At 45.7% G+C, this 25,317-nt stretch overlaps 1 protein-coding gene across 2 annotated transcripts in view; it reads right to left on the bottom strand.

Moving 5' to 3' along the window:
* The window catches only part of LOC143777595 (prostaglandin reductase 1-like), a 117,279-nt gene that overhangs the window by 33,471 nt on the left and 58,491 nt on the right, over positions 1-25,317 (bottom strand). Inside the window, exons 1-4 of one of the 2 annotated variants that reach the window (XM_077267443.1) lie at positions 17,250-17,358; positions 9,947-10,114; positions 9,216-9,333; positions 411-566 (exon numbers count right to left, since the gene is read on the bottom strand). In XM_077267443.1, the coding sequence (XP_077123558.1) occupies positions 411-566; positions 9,216-9,333; positions 9,947-10,114; positions 17,250-17,299 (492 nt within the window). In that variant the 5' untranslated portion in view covers positions 17,300-17,358. Of the gene's footprint in view, positions 1-410; positions 567-9,215; positions 9,334-9,946; positions 10,115-17,249; positions 17,359-25,317 lie in introns of those variants that run through there. The other variant, XM_077267359.1, reaches the window with a different exon arrangement.

Raw genomic sequence — 25,317 nt, 5'->3', positions numbered from 1 at the left:
GTATTTTATCAGCAGGATAGGCTAATCTACATAACTCCACCATGCTACTGACATGGCAGTTTGCTGAGAATGTACAAACACAGCTCAGCATTCTGAGCACTGCTACATCTACAGCAGAGAAAACAGAGATTCTATCAAAACTACACTGCTCAGTAAGTCATACATCACTGGAATCAGGGTCTCTGCCCCTTCACCATGCTGCTTTCAGATTCCATAGCAAAAAAGCGGCTGGCAGATTATCTTTAAAAAATATATAATATTTTATAGTTACTTGTATTTTATGAGAATGTGCATCAGGATGTTATGAATGCTTTAGTTGGGCTGCCTACAATTTGGAAAATCATCGCTGTGTTTCTGAATTATTGAACTAATAATAATAATAATACTAATAATGATAATAACATTCTTACATTCTCAAAGAAGCAGTCATAGCCCTCAGGGGATGCCTTCTTTAACGCCTCCTCCAGCGAGCCCACGGTCTTGTAGTTGAAGGCTTCATCAAACCCAATATCTTTCAGATATTGAACTTTGTCATCTGAGCCAGCTGAACCAACCACCTTACAACCCTGAGATAAATAGCATATGTCAGCTGGTAACAGTATTAACCAATTATAGCATTTGATAAAGTCAATATAGTCATTGCATCTTTTACCGAAGAGCCACTGAGATGGTAGGAACCGATCTCAAATTGCTCTATCCTACCGAAGCTCAGAAGCTTGGCAAAATCCCCCAAAATTCTATAATAAGAATTTAGAAAGCAACAACATATTCTCAAATCCGTCCAGATATTTTAGAATACATAACTGTAACTTATGAAAGTGGTACTGTTGTGTTGTTTATAACTTTTTGTGTGAAATTTCCACAAACTTACTGTTTTATACTGCTATCTTAAAAATATATACTAAAGAGATTAGGATATTACTTGACTATATAATTGTTTCACAATTTTTTCACATAGCATCACATAGCATTAGCTGTGAGGACCTCCCTGATAAATCAGAATAATCGGGCAGCACGGTGGCTCAGTGGGTAGCCCAGACTCCAGCAGTCCTGGGTTCAAATCCCATCAAGGACAACATCTGCAAGGAGTTTGTATGTTCTTCCCGTGTTTGCATGGGTTTTCTCTGGGTACTCCAGTTTCCTCCTACATTCCAAATTAGATTGTGAGCTCCCTCAGGGACAGTGATGATAATGTGTGCAAAATGTAAAGAGCTGCGGAATATGATAGCGCTATATAAAGATTATTAATAGGTTATATAAGACAGGGGTTTCTAAACTACGGTAAATAGTTTACTGGACATATAAACTGCTCAAAAAAAAAAGGGAACACTAAAATACCACATCCTAGATATCGCTGAATAAAATATTCCAGCAGCAAATCTTTATTCCTTACATAGTGGAATGTGTTCAGAACAATAAGAAATGTGTGTGTGGCCTCCACGTGCCTGTATGTTCACCCTTCAATGCCTGGGAATAATGGCAGTCAGGGGACCTCTGGCTAGCACATGGAGGGCTGTGTGGCCCTCCAAAGAAATGCAACCCCACACCATTACTGACCCACTGCAAAGCCGGTCATGCTTGGAGGATGTTGCAGGCTTCAGAACATTCTCCATCACGACTCCAGACTCTGTCACATCAGTCACATGTGCTCAGTGTGCACCTGCTCTCATCCGTGAAGTGCACAGGGCGCCACTGTCTAATCTGCCAATCTTTGTGTTCTCTGGCAAGTGCCAATCTCCCTGCACGGTGTTGGACTGTAAGCACCACATCCCCTTTTGAACACTGGGCCCTCATACCACCCTCATGGAGTCTTTTTCTGACAGTTTGAGCAGACACATGTATATTTTTGGCCTGCTGGAGGACTTTTTTGCAGGGTTCTGGCACTGATCCTTCTATTCCTCCTTGCACAAAGGGGGAGGCAGCGGTCCTGCTGCTCAGTTGATGCTCTCCTACAGCCCTCTCCCCATCTCCTGGTGTACTGGCCTGTCTCCTGGTATCTGCTCCATGCTTTTGACACTGTGCTGACAGACACAGCAACCCTTCTTGCCACAGCTCATATTGAGATGCCATCATGTATGAGCTTCATTACCTGAGCAACTTCTGCCTATGATACTGTACATCTAGGTGTGAGAGCAATGACAAAATGCAAAAGTGACCAAAACAATGGCCAAAAAGGATGAGAACACAGAAATAGTCTGTGGTTACCCCTTGGAGACCACTTCTTTATAGGGGTTATCTTGTGAATTGCCTAAAATTTCTACTTGTCTGTTCCATTTGGACAACAGCAGGAGAAGATGATTCACAATCAGTGTTGCTTCATAACTGGACAGGTTGATTTCACAGATGTGTGATTCAGTTGGAGTTACATTGTGTTGTTTAAGTGTTCACTTTGTTTTTTAGCAGTGTATGATTAATACATCTGTTTTGAAGAAATGTACTACCACATAGAAATTTGTTCTTAGGGGTTGAGGAGGTATAAATGCAGAAGGGTCAGGCCTGAAGTGGCATTCGAACCGGCTCTCTGCTGGGCAATTTTTCAGTGGGCTGTACTGCCCGACTGCACAGTGGGCTGCATTTGGTAAATCTCATAATGTTTTTTACAGTTCCTTAAAGATAGTGAGGAGATGTTTGCTCAACACATTCACTATAAGCCCATCAGTGTACTCAGGTACTGCATATGCAGACAGCAGCATGTAGAGTAGGCATACTGGGGACATAGGGGCCCTAAAGGGTCGGGGAGCTCAGCTAGACTGCAGTGAATCAGGATGTGAGGGTGTAAACAACCTAAAATGTGGAGATTGTGGGCAAAGCCTAATGGGAAAGAGGTTCACAGTTTTGTAGTCCTTTAGCTTACCGATGGAATCAAGTGTCAGTCACAGATAACCATAGCCTGTCTATATGTTTGATATGTGTGTATCATATGTCTAATGTAATTAGGGTATATTTCCACGGTCAGTAAACGCTGCGGATTGGACGCTGCATACAGCTGCAGTGTCCAATCCGCAGCGGCGAGATGTTATAGCATAGTGGATGGGATTTTATGAAATTCCATCTCCACTATGTGTGCAGGGACACCCGCAGCTTCCCTGCATATACGCACATGCGGTGCGTCTTTCTAGACTGCAGCATGATACAGGAAAGAAATATATCTTGGTACCGTGTTAGCCAGTAGACTGCAGCATGTCATTTATCTTGTGGAGACGCTCCGTCTCTGAAAGATAAATATCACAGACCAATGTATAGGATGCGGTGATTCCGCATAGTTCAATGAACACATGTGGAATCACCGTGCGTACAAAAGTCGTCAGCGCTTTAGACAGAGTGGACATGTTCTGCTTCCAAAGCGCTGCCAATACTGACAGTGGAAACATACCCTTAGTGATATCAGTGTTTGGTATATATCCAATGTGTGAGTTTCGTATGTGATATATGTCCATATAGTGAGCGATATGTATTCTACAGTATTTTTCGTGTGTAAGTGCTGCATATGATATATATCCAGTGTGTGAGTGTTGCATATGATATACAGGGGTTGGACAAAATAATGGAAACACCTGGAAATATCAGCAAAAGTTAGTTTAATTTGGTATAGGTCCACCTTTTGCGGCGATTATAGCCTCAATTCTCCGAGGTATGGATTCATACAAAGTGTGAATTGTTTCCACAGGAATTTTAGCCCATTCTGCAGTTAAAACACCCTCCAGTTCTTTGAGCGACGATGGCGGCGGAAATCAACGTTTAACTTGAATCTCTAAAATCGACCATAAATGCTCAATAATGTTGAGGTCTGGGGATTGTGGGGGCCAGATGAGATGCTCAACTTCATTAGAATGTTCCTCGCGCCATGCTTTAATGATTCTAGCTGTATGAATTGGTGCATTATCATCCTGAAAGATGTCGTTCCCCTCTGGGAACAGTGCTTGAACCATTGGGTGCACTTGGTTGCCCAAAATGCCTAAATAATCTCGGCTGTTAATTCTTCCATGAAGGGATATCATTGGCCCAGCGGATCTCCATTTAATAGCACCCCAGATCATCACAGAACCTCTGCCATGATTTATGGTTGGGAGAAGGCAGTCTGGATGGAATGCTTCTTTCAGCTGTCTCCAAGCGTACACTGGGCCGGAGGTCAGAAATAGGGTAAATGATGATTCGTCTGAGAATATCACATGTTTCCACTGCTCGAGGGACCAATTCTGGAGGTTTCTACACCACTTAAATGCTTGGAAACATTTGTCATGGAAACTGGGTTCTGTAGGTGTTCATTGAGCTCAGCAGTAGTGTTGAGCATTCCGATACTGCAAGTATCGGGTATCGGCCGATACTTGCTGTATCGGAATTCCGATACCGAGATCCGATATTTTTGTGGTATCGGGTATCGGTATCGAAACAACATTAATGTAAAAATGTGTAAAAGAAAGAATTAAAATAAAAAATATTGCTATACTCACCTCTCCGACGCAGCCTGCACCTTACCGAGGGAAGCGGCAGCGTTCTTTGTTTAAAATTCGCGCTTTTCTTTCCTTTACGTGAAGTCCCGGCTTGTGATTGGTCGCGTGCCGACCATGTGGCCGGGACGCAACCAATCACAGCAAGCCGTGACGTAATTTCAGGTCCTTCAGGATTTTAAAATTACGTTCCGGCGTTGTGATTGGTTGCGTCGCAGTCACATGGGCAACGCAACCAATCACAGCAAGCCGTGACGTAATTTCAGGTCCTTAAGGATTTTAAAATTACGTCCCGGCTTTGTGATTGGTTGCGTCGCAGTCACATGGGAGACGCAACCAATCATAAGCCGTGACGTCACGGGAGGCTGGACACGCACGCATTTTAAAATGGGCGCGTGTCCAGCCTCCCGTGACGTCCCGGCTTGTGATTGGTTGCGTCGCGATCAACCAATCACAAGCCGGGAGGCTGGACACGCGCGCATTTTAAAATTTTAAAATGCGCGCGTGTCCAGCCTCCCGGCTTGTGATTGGTTGACCGCGACGCAACCAATCACAAGCCGGGACGTCACGGGAGGCTGGACACGCGCCCATTTTAAAATGCGCGCGTGTCCAGCCTCCCGGCTTGTGATTGGTTGACCGCGGCGCAACCAATCACAAGCCGTGACGTCACGGGAGGCTGGACACGCGCCCATTTTAAAATGCGCGCGTGTCCAGCCTCCCGTGACGTCACGGCTTGTGATTGGTTGCGTCTCCCATGTGACTGCGACGCAACCAATCACAAAGCCGGGACATAATTTTAAAATCCTTAAGGACCTGAAATTACATCACGGCTTGCTGTGATTGGTTGCGTTGCCCATGTGACTGCGACGCAACCAATCACAACGCCGGAACGTAATTTTAAAATCCTGAAGGACCTGAAATTACGTCACGGCTTGCTGTGATTGGTTGCGTCCCGGCCACATGGTCGGCATGCGACCAATCACAAGCCGGGACTTCACGTAAAGGAAAGAAAAGCGCGAATTTTAAACAAAGAACGCTGCCGCTTCCCTCGGTAAGGTGCAGGCTGCGTCGGAGAGGTGAGTATAGCAATATTTTTTATTTTAATTCTTTCTTTTACACATTAATATGGTTCCCAGGGCCTGAAGGAGAGTTTCCTCTCCTTCAGACCCTGGGAACCATCAGGAATACCGTCCGATACATGAGTCCCATTGACTTGTATTGGTATCGGGTATCGGTATCGGATTGGATCCGATACTTTGCCGGTATCGGCCGATACTTTCCGATACCGATACTTTCAAGTATCGGACGGTATCGCTCAACACTACTCAGCAGTGATTTTCGGAGCCGTGGTCTTGCGATCCTCTCTCACAATTCGCTTTAGAGTCCAACGGTCTCTCCCAGTCAACTTCGACTTTCGGCTGGACCTGTGCTTTGCTGCGGACGTTTTTCCTTCTCTTTCAAATGCAGTCATTACTTTGGAGACAGTACCTCTTGACACGCCAAGCATTCGGGCACTTTCTGTTACACTAGCGCCTGCCATACGAGCACCATCAATTTGGCCTCTTTGAAAATCTGAGAGGTCTGCCATTGGTATCAGGTTTTCATCAATGTACTTACAATTCAGCAAAGCAAACAGTTAATTTACATACACATATCACATGACACAAATAATCAACTACAAAACATTACCATATGTCACGGTTTGCATGTTTATAACATGTTCGAAGATTATTATGCCAAAATGTTAGGTGTTTCCATTATTTTGTCCAACCCCTGTATATCCAGTGTGTGAGTGCTGCATATTATATCCAGTGTGTGAGTGTTGCATATGATATATATCCAATGTGTGAGTGCTGCATATTATATACAGTTGTGCTCAAAAGTTTACATACCCCAGCAGGATTTTTGCTTTCTTGGCTTTTTTCAGAGAATATAAATGATAACACCAAAACTTTTTATCCACTCATGGTTAGTGGTTGGTTGAAGCAATTTACTGTCAAACTAGTGTGTTTTCTCTTTTTTTTAAATCATAATGACAACCCAAAACAGAGTAGTGTAGTAGCATGGATTTGGCAGTTAGTAGGTCGTTGGTTACTTTAGTCACAGTTTCAGTGGAATGATGTGGTCAGAAGCCAGATTGTAAGTAGTCAAAGGGGGAGCAGGAGGAGAGGAGAGGTGGGAGGACAGTTCAAAATGGAAGTGTTTTTCCAGTAGTTTTGAGTCATAAGGGAGGAGTGATATGAAGCAATAGCTAGACAGAGAGGCTTTGTCAAGGATGAGCTTTTTGAGGATGGGGGTGATCAAGGCATGTTTGAAGATTGAGGGGAAGACACCAGTTGTTAGTGACAGGTTGAAGAGATGGGTTAGGGTGGAGATTGGGTCAAGTTCAAAGGTGGTAAGATGTGATTTGGAGAGTAAATAGGAAAGTTGATCTTCTGTAATGTTGGAGAAGCTGGTTTTGGAAGAGAGTGGCTGAGTAGTTATGAGGAGGGGCTGTAGGCTAAAGCTTTCTACAATGTTATTGATTTGCTTGAAGAATGAGGCAAAATCTTCAGCTGAGATAAGAGGGAGAAGGTGCTAGATGAGAGAATTGAAAGTGTTGAACAACGTTTTTAGGGTTGTGAGTCGAGGAAGATATTAGAGATATGAAGTATTTTTGTTTTGCTGCACTGAACATGGTCTTAAAAGTAGTGAGGGATTGTCAGAATGCGATGAAGTGCTCATTGGAGTGAGATGTTTTCCATTTCTGCTCAGCAACCCTGGAAGCCCGCCTCAGTTCTTTAGTCAGGCTGGTGTGCCAGGGTTACCTTTTGATTGTGCAAGTTTTGGTATGTATGAGGAGGGCAATCGAGAGCTGCAGCTGTTGTGGTGTTATATAAATCAGCAGCAGCATCTGCATTGTGTAAGAAACATGTCTTTAAGAGGAAGATGGAAGGGATTCAGAAAGTGAGAGTTGGTCGAGGTATTTGAGATTTCTGCAAGGGTGTACAAGTTTGTGGAGTGGGATTGTGCACCTGGAGCGGAGAGGGAAGGAAATGTAAGTAGAATGTGGTCACAAAGAGGGAGAAGTTAGTTAGAGAGGTTAAATAGGGAACAGAGCAGGGTGAAGATGAGATTCAGTTTGTAGCCATCTTTGTGAGTGGCTGCGGAAGACCATTGAGCAAGGCCAAAGGAGGAAGTGAGAGATAGAAGCCATGGCGATAGTGGGGATGTCAGCAGAAAGGAAATGAAGTAGCCAGGTGGTGAAGAGGTCGAAGGTGGTGGTGGTGGCCCTGGACCAGTATCATGTATTATATAATGAACTAGGGAACATTGATCTCTGTCTTTTCCCAAAGTATTATCAGGTAGCCCAGGGACAGACGACGTACGAGCGGGGGCGCCAACCTCCGCAGATAGGAAGGGGTGTATTAGCTTACACTAGGAATTGAGAACCCCTCTGTCACTTTCTGTATATAGCTCTAGTATCATACACTTTTTCACTTTTTACATGTGCACTTTATTTACATTTTTGTTTGGTTTTGAATGAACAATTTTGGCATTTACCTAATAAAGGTTATATTTTAATAGAGTTTTTCTTGGAAGTCCAATGTAAGTACTGTTATTCTTGCTGTTATAAAATGTCCAGCATGCTCAGTGATTGGCTGCAGCATTGACATGTGCTATGGTCGTGACATCACTGCAGCTAAAACACAGAGACCAGAGCAATTAGTTAGAGCCTTTGCTGAACCTGGAGAAGAGGAGAACTATCTGTGTTTGTTTTTTTACATGAATAAAAGTTCTCGGGACTGCGGCGCTGTTAATAAACCCCTTTACTTGGTTGTTACGATATCCAATAGATATCACTTCTGGTCTCTTCTTCAGTTGTAAAGGACAGCCACACTGGGACCTGATGGCTTTTAGCATCAGAAGATAGTGTGTGGCATTTTTTTTATATATAATAGTTGCTTTAAGGGTATGTACACACGTAGAAAGGTCCACTGTGAATTTTTCCGCAGCAGATTTGATAAATCCGCAGGGCAAAAGCACTGCTTTTTTCCTGCGGATTTATTGCGGATTTACCACAGATTTACTGCGGTTTTTGTGTGGATTCCACTGTGGTTTTACACCTGCGGTTTTCTATTATGGAGCAGGTGTAAAACCGCAGCGGAATCCGCACAAAGAATTGACATGCTGCACTCTGTAAACTGCTGCGTTTCCGTGCGTTTTTTTCCGCAGCATGTGCACTGCGGATTGCGTTTCCCATAGGTTTACATTGTACTGTAAACACATGGGAAAATGCTGCGGACCCGCAGCTGCGGAAACGCTGCGGATCCGCAGCAAAATCCGCAGCGTGTGCACATACCCTAAGGGAACAATTGAATCCTTTATAGATAATCTCTTGCTGTCCATTTAACACCAGTTTTTTCATATTCACTATGATCTATTGTAAATATACAGTATATATATATTTCGGTTAATGATGGATTGAGGGGCTTTACAAAGCAAAACAAAACTTGCTAAAACTGAAGTTGTACACAGACATATTTCTGGGAAATTAAAGGGTCGTTAGTTTTCATGGGCTTTTCTGGTTTGTGTGCCAGGGTGGCCCTTAGGTGTGCACAGAGGGTAATAGAAAAATAATGAGGATATCAAAGCCTGCAAAAAGTCTACTAAGAAACGCTAGTCTTTACCTCAAGCTACTAAAAATAATATAAACTAATGTGAAATAGAATAATAATAAAAATATGAAGGCAACATTTTTTTTGTCCTCATGGTGATTGTACTCACAATAATTTTTGCGATCTGCCCAACTAATGATCCAACAGCCCCAGCAGCTCCATTAACCAAAACAATTTCACCTTTTTTAGCAAAGCAGATCTCTTTTAAGCCAAAATATGCTGTTAAACTGTAAAACAGAATAATTATTCAATTGTTAGCATTCATTACTGGCATATTAGCTTTTATCCTGACTTATATTTCTTTTATTCGTTGTCTACACTATTTAAGGAGCAAAATGGGATCAAGCTTAGTAAGCCAAGAGAACATTCGATCTTTACCTTTTAGTACCTGAATACACTGTATGAATTAAGTCAAAACTTAGATACAGTAGCAGGCGATACATTAACAGCTGTATATTCAACATCAAATACAGAACAAAAAACAACTACAACACAAATTTTTGCCTGCTTAATAAATGGCTCCATATTAGAGATGAATGGATTAGATTAAAGGGACTGTATCAGCACAGAATGACTATTCAAACCAAATACTTAATGGTGCATCACAGTGGGGTCAATCATTTATATACTCCTTCCCACCTGCTTGGTTTCCATCTATCTCCTTCCTTTTCTGGATCTATGCAGCCAAAGCTGTTAATCAAGGAGGGGGGGGGAGATTTAGAGAAAACATGCAGGTAGGAAGGTGTATATAAATGTCTGGCCACGCCTTGATTCGCTAAGCTCCTGTACTTGATTTGAACAGTCATTCTGTGCTGATGAGACCCTATAATGGATACTCACCCCGGCATTCCAATTGTTCCAAGAGCCAGAGACTTGGGAATGTGGTCAGGCCAATTTGCTAATAATGGAGTCAGATCTTTGCCTTGAGAGATTGAATGAGTTGTCCAACCAGCGTTTGAAAGAACATAGCTGCCGACCGGGAAAGTGGTATTATTGCTTTCCAAAACTCTATGGAGACAAAATTATAATTATTAATGTATATCTTGTCTATCACATTTATTGAAATGAATGGATCAATAATCATGTTTTTATGTACAACCAGTGCGTCAGTGCCGGCCGTAAAGCACAGCACAGCGGTGACGTCACCGCTGTGCTCTGCTTTTACTTTACGGCCGGCGCTCACAGTCAGTGCGGGAAGCTGACGGCGAGGGACGTGACAGACACCGGAATGTGAGTATGTAGTGTTTTTTTTTTTTACATTTACAATGGTAACCAGGGTAAACATCGGGTTACTAAGCGTGGCCCTGCGCTTAGTAACCCGATGTTTATGGAGCGCCCCCACACCGCCGCAGGGCCGAGGGGTACCCGGAGCCGGGCCTCTGAGTCTCGGTTCTGGGGTTGTCACGGTGGCTAGACCCGGTCCGTGGCCCTGTCCGTCAGTGGGGGACGTCCGGTGTAAATACGTAGTGTTGAAACGGTGCAGTTGTGGGGTGCAGGTCGCGGTAAATAACGAGGACACCAGGTTGCAGTCTCTTTACCTCTTTACTGGAGATCTCTGAGTCCTCAGTCCAGAATACGGTTCACCAGGCTGCGCAAGTCCGGCCGGTCCAATGGCACCTCCAGAGTTCTCTTCACAGATGGAAATCGGTGCCTTCCTACTAGCGCTATGTGTTGTAGTCCTTCCCTGCTGTGCTTACGGAAAGTACCCCACAACTGTTGTGTCTGTTTCTGATGTTCCCTCACAACTCGAATTAGATGATGTTCTGCTAATCCTCCGTCCTTCCCCGATGTTCTGGTTGGGACGGCACCCGTTTGTCGGGTAGGCCTGGAGTTCTTCCGGGACCCTAGAGACGCCCCTCTCCCGCAATTGCCTCCCAAGACTGCATAGGTGATATGTGTTTAGACAGCCCGCCTTAAACTGACTGTCCTGCCGCGGTTTGGAGTATTGCTTGAAGCTGAATATTATTCTACTCCCTCGGCGTTCCGGCCACCGGTAGTGCGCCTCAGCAGGATGTTGCTTCGGTCTTACAGCACGACTCCTGCTGGTATTTCTCCTTTGCGTGATCTCGTTTCTCACTCAGCACAATCTATCTCGCTTCTAATCCTTTCTTGGGGACTGCCGCTACCCGGAGCTGGCACGGTCCCGTAACGTTCTTTCTTGTTGCCAAGCCTCTGTCAGGATCCCACCCCTGACAGAGACCCTACTGTATCTTCCCCCACAACACCCTCTGCCACAAGGTGTTGCCTGGTTCCAACCCAGTCAGCTTTCTGATCTAACTTCCTGCCTGACCCCCAGTTTACCCACTATGGTGGGGAGTGGCCTAATGAATAGCACCCTTAGCTCCCCCCGGAGGCCCAGCTGTGAAATGTATTGGTGTCTGTGATACCTGATCAGATGAACTCCTTCAGTGCCATCGAACGCACCATGGCTCCCCATAGTGGCGGAGCCACAGTACTGCAACGACCAGGACTCTGGGGCGCTGCACTCCCCCCTGGTTAAACACAGTACTCCGGGACTGGAAAGAAAACAACAATACAAGTTAGCAAAAAGACATACAATTTTGTTGAGTGCAAAAACAATAAGTATACTTGAACAGGCTTCCCTTTATGGGAGGTGAGGACACTTGAACGTTACAAACATGGTTAACATTATAAATTACTGGCTATAAATAACTCCTGTTACCCAACCGGGTATTCTACTAAGTGCAAAATTATTGAACAATAATTTAACATTGCCTTTAAGGATTCACACTCTAAACCCACTAAAGACCCTCCTATAATCACATTATAAGGTATTTTAACTTTTTCATTCTCCTACTTTGGATCTGCAGGACCGCCTGTCCCATGGGCACCAGACCTACTGCCTCTCCTTTCTGTTACAGGACCGCCCCGTTCATCCAGGGCCTACTGCCTTTTCACTACTATACACAGTATAGAACATAACTTTTCTTTCAATTTGAGAACACTGAGCCGGCTCTGCTTGGCTCCTATAAGGACTCACTCACTAACCCCTACGGGTTCACGTTCTGTCCTTAGTAACACATTACTAACTTTCGATGGGGAACGCAGGGTCTACCTTCTATCCCCCCCCTTCTTTTAGAAAACATTATCAGCATTCCTTTACATCTAACTAATTGCATACATATAACTTCTACATGTAAATATTATCATCACTTTTCTTTATCAACATTATTGCTAATGGCCTTAAAGCAATATCACCATTACGTGCAACAAATGAACATCCCCTTTAAGAGGGGCCAAGTCTCTGTGAGGTAGCGCGTCTTCTCAAGCTACCAGTCCATACTCAGCAAAGGCTCCGGTGTGGTATCTTCGCAAAGAGTCTCTTTGAGTAAAACCAGTAGGGAGCACCTTTAATAAGGTGCAAACTATATACAAAGGAGTTCGGATCATGCATAGTTCATGATTTCAGCAGTTCTATAAACTTTGTGCAAAAACTTGGAAAAATCAAATAAAAGCAAAACAATAGGGATCCCAAGTCCACAGAAGGATCCATAAAGAATTAACCCTGGACGGGTTCAGTAGCAAAATAAGGGAACAGTAACTATATACATACGATGCAGTGTTTTTCTTATTGGAACCACGCAGGCGGCAGCACCGGTGGAGACAATCCCGCAGGATACTGCGCACCACCTGGTACTGCATAAGGGGGAGTGTTGTCCCATCTGGGGGTCTGCGTACCCACCGTATTCCGCTCTGGCACAGCAGGAACACTGGTCACCTGGGGAAGCGCCTCCTTAGCCACCACAGCGGTGGTGGTAGTAATGCTGCAGGTCGTGGTCTTCACCAGTGTACAAGCGGGAGTGACCACGGTGGTCTGGGTGGTGGTCGTGGGCCAACCACAAGGCAGCACCTTGGCCACAGGGGACGGTTTTGCTGGCACCCTGGTCGGGGATTCCGTCGGCTTCCTCTTGTACACGTTTAAAGCAAACCACCCCTTCTCACCAAGGTGCCTGGTGTAGGTAACGCTGTCCCCCGGGTAGAGGTCCCGGTCAGGGTGGCCCTCTCGAAGATGAGACTCGACATCCCGGCGGTTGACAAAGATCTCTGCGTATAGTCCCGGCTCTTTAATGAAGCCCCAGCCTCCACGGAGCTTGAAGTCAACTACAATGCCCTGCCTGCGCGGGGCCTGGTGAGTGGTGGGGTCCTTGCGGGCCCGGTCCTTGACCGCCAAATCTTTTTGATGGTGGGCCTCCCGCCCGGCCTGATGTGTTTTCTCCTCCTCCTTCCACCGTTGTTCCAGCTGGACCCGGTATTCCTCCCACCTTAGGGCCTATACCATCTCCCCCTTCTGGGTCTCCACCCCGGGGAACCCCAAAAGATTGGATCCGGGGTTCACCCAGCGGCACACCGTGCGCTCCGCGTGGACCTCACACAGCAAGGGAGTAGGGGTGATTGGGGCTCGCATACGATGTTCCATGCCCGTGGCTTCCTCCCATGGTAGCAGGCGCTGGAGTCTATGGGTTCCCGGGAGAGGTGGTGCTGCTACGGGACCCACTAGCAAGCCCTCGGCCAGCGGGACGGGGTCGGCGGACTCACCAGCCGATGCAGGTTCCTCTTCCGCGGCGGGTTCTTCCGGCGGTGTCTGCGAGGATCCCAGCGGTGGCTCCGGTGACGGTGACGGGTCCGACGCCTGAGGACCTTCTTCCGGCGCTGCCTGGTGCGGAACCTGGGCCTTCACGTTCAGTTGGAGGAGTTGGTTGATCAGGCTCTCCATCTCGACCCGCAGAAGTTCAGTGTTGTCCACGGAGAACGGGCTGCGGGGCTCATCCGGGTAGTCGGGGGAGACTTCCACTTCAACCCCACTGTCGGGTTCGGAGCTGCTGGCCATAGCGTCCTCCACGTGGGTCACTTCCTGGTCTTTTTCCCGCTCTCTCCTTCGTGGGCGGTGTCGTTTTCTCGGTCTCCGCCCTCCATTGAGGATCAGGAGGCGGATCTCTGCTGCTGACGGACACGTCCTCACGGTGCAGAAATACTTAGACTGGGCGGCCATTGCTGTTCGCGCTCTCCAGCTTGCCTACGCCCACTCCACGCCCCTCTTCTTCTCCTGCGCTCTCCTCAGCGCTGCAATGGCGGCGGATTTTGGCGGCAAATGGCACAGCACAGTCCTTGCAATAAAGTACAGTCCAAGCACAGTAAATCACAGTCTCTAGGCACACATGACCTGATTCTTCAGGCTTAAGTAGATCCTGTTCGTGACGCCAAGTTTGGAGCGCCCCCACACCGCCGCAGGGCCGAGGGGTACCCGGAGCCGGGCCTCTGAGTCTCGGTTCTGGGGTTGTCACGGTGACTAGACCCGGTCCGTGGCCCTGTCCGTCAGTGGGGGACGTCCGGTGTAAATACGTAGTGTTGAAACGGTGCAGTTGTGGGGTGCAGGTCGCGGTAAATAACGAGGACACCAGGTTGCAGTCTCTTTACCTCTTTACTGGAGATCTCTGAGTCCTCAGTCCAGAATACGGTTCACCAGGCTGCGCAAGTCCGGCCGGTCCAATGGCACCTCCAGAGTTCTCTTCACAGATGGAAATCGGTGCCTTCCTACTAGCGCTATGTGTTGTAGTCCTTCCCTGCTGTGCTTACGGAAAGTACCCCACAACTGTTGTGTCTGTTTCTGATGTTCCCTCACAACTCGAATTAGATGATGTTCTGCTAATCCTCCGTCCTTCCCCGATGTTCTGGTTGGGACGGCACCCGTTTGTCGGGTAGGCCTGGAGTTCTTCCGGGACCCTAGAGACGCCCCTCTCCCGCAATTGCCTCCCAAGACTGCATAGGTGATATGTGTTTAGACAGCCCGCCTTAAACTGACTGTCCTGCCGCGGTTTGGAGTATTGCTTGAAGCTGAATATTATTCTACTCCCTCGGCGTTCCGGCCACCGGTAGTGCGCCTCAGCAGGATGTTGCTTCGGTCTTACAGCACGACTCCTGCTGGTATTTCTCCTTTGCGTGATCTCGTTTCTCACTCAGCACAATCTATCTCGCTTCTAATCCTTTCTTGGGGACTGCCGCTACCCGGAGCTGGCACGGTCCCGTAACGTTCTTTCTTGTTGCCAAGCCTCTGTCAGGATCCCACCCCTGACAGAGACCCTACTGTATCTTCCCCCACAACACCCTCTGCCACAAGGTGTTGCCTGGTTCCAACCCAGTCAGCTTTCTGATCTAACTTCCTGCCTGACCCCCAGTTTACCCACTATGGTGGGGAGTGGCCTAATGAATAGCACCCTTAGCTCCCCCCGGAGGCCCAGCTGTGAAATATATTGGTGTCTGTGATACCTGATCAGATGAACTCCTTCAGTGCCATCGAACGCACCATGGCTCCCCATAGTGGCGGAGCCACAGTACTGCAACGACCAGGACTCTGGGGCGCTGCATTTACCCTGGTTACAAGCGAACACATCGCTGGATCGGCGTCACACACGCCGATCCAGCGATGACAGCGGGTGATCCAGCGACGAAAGAAAGTTCCAAACGATCTGCTACGACGTACGATTCTCAGCGGGGTCCCTGATCGCAGTAGCGTGTCAGACACAGCGAGATCGTAAGTATATCGCTGGAACATCACAGGTCGTGCCGTCGTAGCGACCAAAGTGCCATTGTGAGACGGTACCCTAAGATGCAATACCAGACACAGATATTTGACCAAGCGAGGTGCTCTTTCTGAAATGTGATCATCTAAACTGCTTATGAAAAGCTTTCAAATAGTATTTTGGCATATGCATCTTGGTATTTCAACATCCTTTAACAGTTTACCTATCAAGATATTAATGAGTAAGTTTGCTAGTTCTCCGGTTTAAATCCAACGGGGCTTGGACCTGTGGCCCATAGCAAGCAAACACAGCTATGCCTGATTCAGAGTCAGTGCAGCACATAGTTAGGCAAGTATATAAACGCTGTTTAATTCTTAGAGCAACCAAACTTAGATCAAACTTAGACTTTAAAGGGTGATCCTTTTCACAGTCAACCTCTTCTAAATCAGTTATCCCCCAGATGTGTATCTAGTTTTTGTAGCACTCGGGGCAAGAATTCAGTTTGGCGCCCCCGCCCAAGCACATATGCGATTTGCACACTTAGGCCGGGATCACACATGCGAGAAATACGTCCGAGTCTCGCATGGTAATACCCGGCACTGCCGCCGTCACTCAGGAGGAGAGAGTACGGCCACATAGCAATACATGGAGTCGCACGCTCCACTCCAGACAGACGGCGGCAGTGCCGGGTATTACCATGCGTGACTTCGACATATTTCTCGCATGTGTGATCCCGGCCTTAGTCACGTGCCGATGAGCTGCTCGTCCTAATTCTTTCAATGTTCAGTGAAAAACTGAGAGAAGCAGGAAGAGAAGCTAGATGTCACCTGACTGTAAGACTGAAAATCGTATATCAATGAAGTGTCCATGTGATGACTGCTGGAATGAGCAAGCAGAGCTGAATCCTGACAGTGAGTATATTACATGCTGCTAGGATTGGAATGATACAGGGGTTCATTTTATAATTAAAGGGTGCATCCAGGTTTGAGATGAAAGTCTAGGTGACAGCAGGCTTCTGAATTCTCACAGCACATACACCGCACACTTTTAGGATTCTCCCTGGCACAAGTGTGCAATTTGTATACTTCTGGCCACATTCCGACTAGACTTGTCCATCCTCACTCAATTCATTTTCATTGAGTGAGGCCAGGCATGTCTAGTCGGCACGTGACCACATGTATGCAAATCGCCGGCACCAGAGAATCCTGACAGTGTGCAGTGCACACTGAGAATCCAGAAGTCTGGAGTCACATAGAATAAGTAGAAAAAATAATGCTAGCTCACCAATTGTCATAGTCCAGTGTGCAGGGAAATCACGATCCGAATATTTGTGTGACAATGAGAAAAAATAGAAAAAAAATATTTCTAGCTCCTGGTAAAATTCCCTAAAGCTTTATTCCATCATAAGCTAAATAATATCATTCTGATACAAAGCAGAAATGCAGAAAGCGATGCGTTTCAAATAGATGCAACTGTTCTTTGTCAAAGCACATAGAATGATTGCAGACTCATCACAAATTTTTACAACCCCTTTAATGCTCCTTACATAAATGCAAATATGAGAATTAGTCAGTATCACAAAAAAAACATTTACATCCAAGTACCTTTTAGATGACATTGTCTCTGGAGTTGTTCTCTTTCTTTTCTTCTTCATCGTGTCCAGATGCCATGATGACTGTTCACATCCACAGCTCGTCTCTACAGACTTCCATATTCTCCAGGCTTCTGCAGCACATCTCCACACGATGCCCTTAGATATAGCAGTGTAATTATAATGCTGCTGAACAAAAATATCTGCCCTACACTGAGCTGATAGCTGAATAAATAATTGCCGCTCACTATATTCCCTGCACAAAATATGACCCACACACTACTGTCCCTCTTATGGTACATACCCTTTGAACTGCCCTCTCCTTTCCATACTGGGCCCCCTCTTCACAATGTCCTCTCACACTGTGCTCCCCCTATAGGGCCCAGTCTCTAAACTGTGCCCCCTCATCACACTCCCCCTCCTTGGCTTACTATCCCTTCCTGGCTTACTATCCCTTCCTGGCTGTGCCCTTATACTGTCCCCATGCTACCCCCTCCCACACTACTCAATCTTCATTCTGTGCCCACTCACACTTTTCTCCCCCATACTGTCTCCTTTCATAATTTCCCTCAATAATCTCCTCACATGTTTCCTGCTCCCTCCTCATATATTTACCTTCTCATTCTCCATATTGCCACCTCACACATCCCCCGACTCCCCATACTGTGTCTGCACCTATTCCATTACCCTTGCTCCCCACACTGTGTCTGCACACATTTTCCCCTCGCTCCTCATACTGTGGTCGAAGAGGGAGCATCCACTCACCATACTGTGTCCCACCCATCCCCCACTCATCATACTGTACACCCATCCCCCATATTGTTTCCTCATACATGCTCCCATGCCACCGCACACATTAAATCTCCCCCACCACAGTACGTCTCCCACACACAGTAAATCTCCGCCACACACAGTAAATCTTCCCACACACACAATAAATCCCCCGACCACATTAAATCTTCCCCCACCACAGTAAATCTCCTTCACCCTAAATCTCCCCCCTGTTACATTTAATCTTCAGGTGTCTTCAGCTCCAGTGGTCTGGATCACTTACCACCAATGTTCTTCGCACTTCTGCGCATCGGCGAATGACGACAGTAGTGTAATCACCTGACCTGATCATGCTGCTGATGTACCTCTGACCCGGCGGTCTGAAAGACGCAAGTACAAATGTTCACTGGGAAGCAGCATGCTGCACATTCTGTGAGCTGGCTGTCAGCTTGACAGTTGGCTCAGAGAACGGTCGACTCCCAGTCCAGGGGAGTGGTAAAATGCATTAGGCAGCCCTACTGCACCCACTTGCCTGCTGTGCCAGGGCACATGCCCGTCTGCCCCCCCCAGATACCACTCCTTTCACTCTCCTCAGCCTCATGCTGTGCCTTCCCGCCAACTCTGTCTGTTCCCGCATGCTGTGCTGCCCCCGGTCACAATTAGCCATGCCCCCTGTCAGCCCATGCAGAGATTGGTCCGTTTGCCTAAACTTTCCCCCGGACAACAGAGGAGACAGCCCCAACAGTTCTGGACCCAGCACAAGAAAGGCACCCCCAGCCCTGTTTCTCTTCTTACACTAGTCCTTGCAGGTTGATAGATCTGGCATATTTTAAGATTGTCTAGTCTAAGTTTACACCACCTATTAGTTGACTTTATGCCAGAAATTTGGGCTAAAACTTTGGCGCACGGTGTCATTTTTTAGGCTACACTTCTTTTACAATAAGCCATACCCTTAAAAGCAAGGCCACACCTCCTTGTTGTAAAAAGCTCAGAAAGTGTCTAAAACACTTATGGTGCAAGTTATTTGAGATAGCTTTTTGATGTAAATTACAACATTATTTTAACTAATTTAATAGAACAAAAATGCTTCATTATGTTAACCAACATTTTGGGCAATTATAGCTCTGATGGGTCCAAGCTTTTATGCTAGAAAGCTACTGTAAAAAGCTTTGAAAAGCCAAACAATTTTTGAGCGATACGCAGCTGCGCAAAAAATTGTGACTTTTGGCATTCTCCCGCTATTTTGTCTAACTGCAATAACGTGGACGAAGCTGGGGAATGATGGGGTATATTGACCCCTGCTTCTTTGAGGTCCACTGGAAATAATTTGTTCTATAAAAAATACACTATTATACTATACATAGAGTATGAAAAATTACAGAGAGTTACCATGAAATACTACAATACAAAAATCAAATAATATCGCCACATCATGACCTAGAATTACCACCACACAGTGTCTCAATAATACCATAATGTTACTGACAAACAGCAACAAATAAACACAGTGACCATATAGAGGTAGATAGATACCAGTTCAATATTGCAGACCATATAGGTTAATACTGTAAAGTTACATCCAATTACTCTCAGGTCTTCTCTAATTGTACTCAATCTCATCCCTTTTTTTCTCCCATCAGATTAGATTGCCATGATGATTTTTCTTAAAAACCTCAGATTTGCTGGATAAACATATTTACCCCTCTCCTCTGCAGCCCATCATTACCCTCTGTAGCAGGGGTGTCCAACCTTTTGGAGTCTATGATCCCCATCAAAAGACCAGTTGTCTTGTGCCACACATTAAATACACAAAAACTAATGAAAGATGATGAGCAAAAAATTGTATCATTTTTCTGATTTCTGCCACTGCAGGAGTCAGTCGTCGAGCAAGTTCCAAGATTATAATTACTAATATAGAAAATGTAGAATAAAATGCTACACTTAGGCTGAGGTATACATCACATCTGATACATTGGGACTGTGCTGCATACATCACATAGGGTACACTGAGACTACACCGGGTCGCATGCAGGTCGTGGGAAAGACACCCCTGCCCTATAGAGCAACACTACTAGGCATTCTACCATTCTACTGCTACCAATACCGCAGCGTTTCAGAGACAAACATACATGGCTGTGATCATACAGCCAAGGTTTGGGCAGCAGGTATCACCTACCAGGTTCCTCCCTATCTATATATATAATTGTCTAAGGGTTTTTCTGTCTGTCTGTCTGTCTGTCCTGGAAATTCCGCGTCTCTGATTGGTCGAGGCCGCCTGGGCCTCGACCAATCAGCGACGGGCACAGTATTGACGTAGATGTCATAATGGTTGCCATGGCGACGATGATGTCATAAAGGTTGCCTCGACCAATCAGCGACGGGCACAGTCTGCCGCGAATTCTGGAATCATCATTGTCCATATACTACGGGGACATGCATATTCTAGAATACCCGATGCGTTAGAATCGGGCCACAATCTAGCGACGGGCACAGCATGGCGACGATGATGTCATAAAGGTTGCCTCGACCAATCAGCGACGGGCACAGTCTGCCGAGAATTCGCCTCGACCAATCAGCGACGGGCACAGTATCGACATAGATGTCATAATGGTTGCCATGGCGACGATGATGTCATAAAGGTTGCCTCAACCAATCAGCGACGGGCACAGTCTGCCGCGAATTCTGGAATCATCATTGTCCATATACTACGGGGACATGCATATTCTAGAATACCCGATGCTGTCTGTCCTGGAAATCCCGCGTCTCTGATTGGTCGAGGCTGCCAGGCCTCGACCAATCAGCGACGGGCACAGTATCGACGTAGATGTCATAATGGTTGCCATGGCGACAATGATGTCATAAAGGTTGCCTCGACCAATCAGCGACGGGCACAGTCTGCCGCGAATTCTGGAATCATCATTGTCCATATACTACGGGGACATGCATATTCTAGAATACCCGATGCGTTAGAATCGGGCCACAATCTAGTAGTATATAAAGGCCCCATATATTGCTACATACAGTATAATGAGCCCAATATATTGCTCCATACAGTATAATGGGCCCCATATATGGCACTATACAATATAATGGGCTCCATATATTGCTCCATACAGCATAATGGCCACCACATAGTGCTCCCTACAGTATAATGGGCCCCATATATTGCACTATACAGTATTATGGGCCCCATATATTGCTCCATACAAAGTATAATGGGCACCACATAGTTAACCATACAGAATAACGAGCCCTATATAGTATATATAATTGTCTAAGGGTTTTTCTGTCTGTCTGTCTGTCCTGGAAATCCCACGTCTGATTGGTTGAGGCCGCCAGGCCTCGACCAATCAGCGACGGGCACAGTATCGAAGTGGATGTCATAATGGAAATCCCGCGTCTCTGATTGGTCGAGGCCGCCAGGCCTCGACCAATCAGCGATGGGCACAGTATCGACGTAGATGTCATAATGGTTGCCATGGCGACGATGATGTCATAAAGGTTGCCTTGACCAATCAGCGACGGGCACAGTCTGCCGCGAATTCTGGAATCATCATTGTCCATAATAATAATAATAATAATAATAATTTTTATTTATATAGCGCCAACATATTCCGCAGCACTTTACAATTAAGCGGGGACATATACAGACAAATTCAATACAAGTTAAGACAATTTAAACAGTGACATTAGGGGTGAGGTCCCTGCTCGCGAGCTTACAATCTACAAGGAAATGGGGGGACACAATAGGTGAAAAGTGCTTGTTATTTCAGGTCTGGCAATTATAATACATAGGGATTTTCATATAAAGCTGCATGATCCGGTCATCAGACCGTGTGGTTAAGTGCAATAGTCAAGTATCAAGTGCAGTTATCGTGTGCATGGAGGGTGTGGAGACAGATGAATAGTAGAGTGCAGATTCAGAATAATATTTGGAAGGAGGGAGCAGGGCAAAGTTAGTTTACTGAGTAGTTGATGTGGTAGGCTTGTTTGAAGAGATGGGTTTTTAGAGCGCGCTTGAATAAGTCGGGGCTAGGTATCAGTCTGATCGTCTGGGGAAGTGCATTCCAGAGAGCTGGCGCAGCACGAGTCCATATACTACGGGGACATGCATATTCTAGAATACCCGATGCGTTAGAATCGGGCCACAATCTAGTACAGTATAATGGGCCCCATTTATTGCTCCACACACAAAAAAATAAATAATTATATATTCACCTCTCCTTGCTCCCCTCAGCTGCGGTCTCCTGACCCTGCGTCTTCTGGCCCTTTGCGCTGCTTGGCAGAGGGCACGCTGTAGTGACTTTACTGTGCCCTATGCCATAAGATGTCCCAGAGAGTCAGAAGACACTTAAAAGAATTGAGCAGCAGGGAGCGACGTGAGGTGAATATTTGAGGGGGGTGCCCGGCTCCTCCGACTCATGAGCCCCATAGTGTGCTGGTGTCCATGACGGCGAATGGGCCCTGTCCGTCCAGGGCCCGGCTGGGCTGGGTGATGATACCGGCCTTGAGAGGAGGACAAAAAAGGAAACTTTCAATCATGAACCCAGAATCCTCATACTTCAGTAAAATCTGGTCATTTTTAGTTAATTTAATTTCAATATTAGGCATTGCTAATATGTGTATATCTACAACAATAATATTTATATACATTTTTTTCTTTTCTGTTCTCAGAAAAATTGATTAGTCTAACTGTATCATTATATGCATTTCATAATTCATATAATATTAATGGGTACTGTTACTATATCTTGATCATCTTTGATACAAATTTCAATTTATCCCTATATGCACACTACCAATTAAAGTATACAGTGGGGGAAATAACTATTTGATCCCTTGCTGATTTTGTAAGTTTGCCCACTGACAAAGACATGAACAGTAGTGATGAGCATTCCGATACCGCAAGTATCGGGTATCGACCGATACTTGCGGGTATCGGAATTCCGATACCGAGATCCGATACTTTTGTGGTATCGGTATCGAAACAACATTAATGTAATAATGTGTAAAAGAGAGAATTAAAATAAAAAATATTGCTATACTCACCTCTCCGACGCAGCCTGGACCTCAGCGAGGGAACCGGCAGCGTTGTTTGCTTAAAATTCGCGCGTTTACTTCCTTACGTGAAGTCCCGGCTTGTGATTGGTCGCGTGCCGCCCATGTGGCCGCGACGCGACCAATCACAGCAAGCCGTGACGTAATTTTAGGTCCTTCAGGATTTTAAAATTACGTTCTGGCTTGTGATTGGTCGCGTCGCGGTCACATGGGCGACGCGACCAATCACAAGCCGTGACGTCACGGGAGGCTGGACACGCGCGCATTTTAAAATGCGCGCTTGTCCTGCCTCCCGTGACGTCACGGCTTGTGATTGGTCGCGTCGCCCATGTGACCGTGACGCGACCAATCACAAGCCAGAACGTAATTTTAAAATCCTGAAGGACCTAAAATTACGTCACGGCTTGCTGTGATTGGTCGCGTCGCGGCCACATGGGCGGCACGCGACCAATCACAAGCCGGGACTTCACGTAAGGAAGTAAACGCGCGAATTTTAAGCAAACAACGCTGCCGGTTCCCTCGCTGAGGTCCAGGCTGCGTCGGAGAGGTGAGTATAGCAATATTTTTTATTTTAATTCTTTCTTTTACACATTAATATGGATCCCAGGGCCTGAAGGAGAGTTTCCTCTCTTTCAGACCCTGGGAACCATCAGGGATACCGTCCGATACTTGAGTCCCATTGACTTGTATTGGTATCGGGTATCGGTATCGGATTGGATCCGATACTTTGCCGGTATCGGCCGATACTTTCCGATACCGATACTTTCAAGTATCGGACGGTATCGCTCAACACTAATGAACAGTCTATAATTTTAAGGATAGGTTAATTTAATCGTTGAGAGATAGAATATCAAAAATAAGATCCAGAAAATCACATTTTATAAATTATATACATTTATTTGCATTTTGCAGTGAGAAATAAGTATTTGATCCCTCTGGCAACCAAGACTTAATACTTGGTGGTAAAACCCTTTTTGGCAAGCACAGCAGTCAGACATTTTTTGTAGTTGATTATGAGGTTTGCACACATGTCAGGAGGAATTTTGGTCCACTCCTCTTTGCAGATCATCTCTTTTAACCCCTTCACCCCCAAGGGTGGTTTGCACGTTAATGACCGGGCCAATTTTTACAATTCTGACCTATGTCCCTTTATGAGGTTATAACTCTGGAACGCTTCAACGGATCCTGGTGATTCTGACACTGTTTTCTCGTGACATATTGTACTTCATGATAGTGGTAAAATTTCTTTGATATTACCTGCGTTTATTTGTTAAAAAAATTGAAAATTTTGAAAATTTCGCAATTTTCCAACTTTGAATTTTTATGCAATTAAATCAAAGAGATATGTCACACAAAATACTTAATAAGTAACATTTCCCACATGTCTACTTTACATCAGCACAATTTTGGAACCAACATTTTTTTTTGTTAGGGAGTTATAAGGGTTAAAAGTTGACCAGCAATTTCTCATTTTTACAACACCATTTTTTTTAGGGACCACATCTCATTTGAAGTCATTTTGAGGGGTCTATATGATAAAAAATACCCAAGTGTGACACCATTCTAAAAACTGCACCCCTCAAGGTGCTCAAAACCACATTCAAGAAGTTTATTAACCCTTCAGGTGTTTCACAGGAATTTTTGGAATGTTTAAATAAAAATGAACATTTAACTTTTTTTCACACAAAAATTTACTTCAGCTCCAATTTGTTTTATTTTACCAAGGGTAACAGGAGAAAATGGACCCCAAAAGATGTTGTACAATTTATCCTGAGTACGCTGATACCCCATATGTGGGGGTAAACCACTGTTTGGGCGCATGACAGAGCTCGGAAGCGAAGGAGCGCCATTTGACTTTTCAATGCAAAATTGACTGGAATTGAGATGGGACGCCATGTTGCGTTTGGAGAGCCCCTGATGTGCCTAAACATTGAAACCCCCCACAAGTGACACTATTTTGGAAAGTAGACCCCCTAAGGAACTTATCTAGAGGTGTGGTGAGCACTTTGACCCACCAAGTGCTTCACAGAAGTTTATAATGCAGAGCCGTAAAAATAAAAAATCATATTTTTTCACAAAAATTATCTTTTAGCCCCCAGTTTTGTATTTTCCCGAGGGTAACAGGAGAAATTGGACCCCAAAAGTTGTTGTCCAATTTGTCTTGAGTACGCTGATACCCCATATGTGGGGGGAACCACTGTTTGGGCGCATGGGAGGGCTCGGAAGGGAAGGAGCGCCATTTGGAATGCAGA

The sequence above is a fragment of the Ranitomeya variabilis genome, chromosome 1, assembly GCF_051348905.1.
Source record: "Ranitomeya variabilis isolate aRanVar5 chromosome 1, aRanVar5.hap1, whole genome shotgun sequence".
Classification (NCBI taxonomy): domain Eukaryota; kingdom Metazoa; phylum Chordata; class Amphibia; order Anura; family Dendrobatidae; genus Ranitomeya; species Ranitomeya variabilis.
This window is presented reverse-complemented; position numbering and strand designations above follow the sequence as displayed.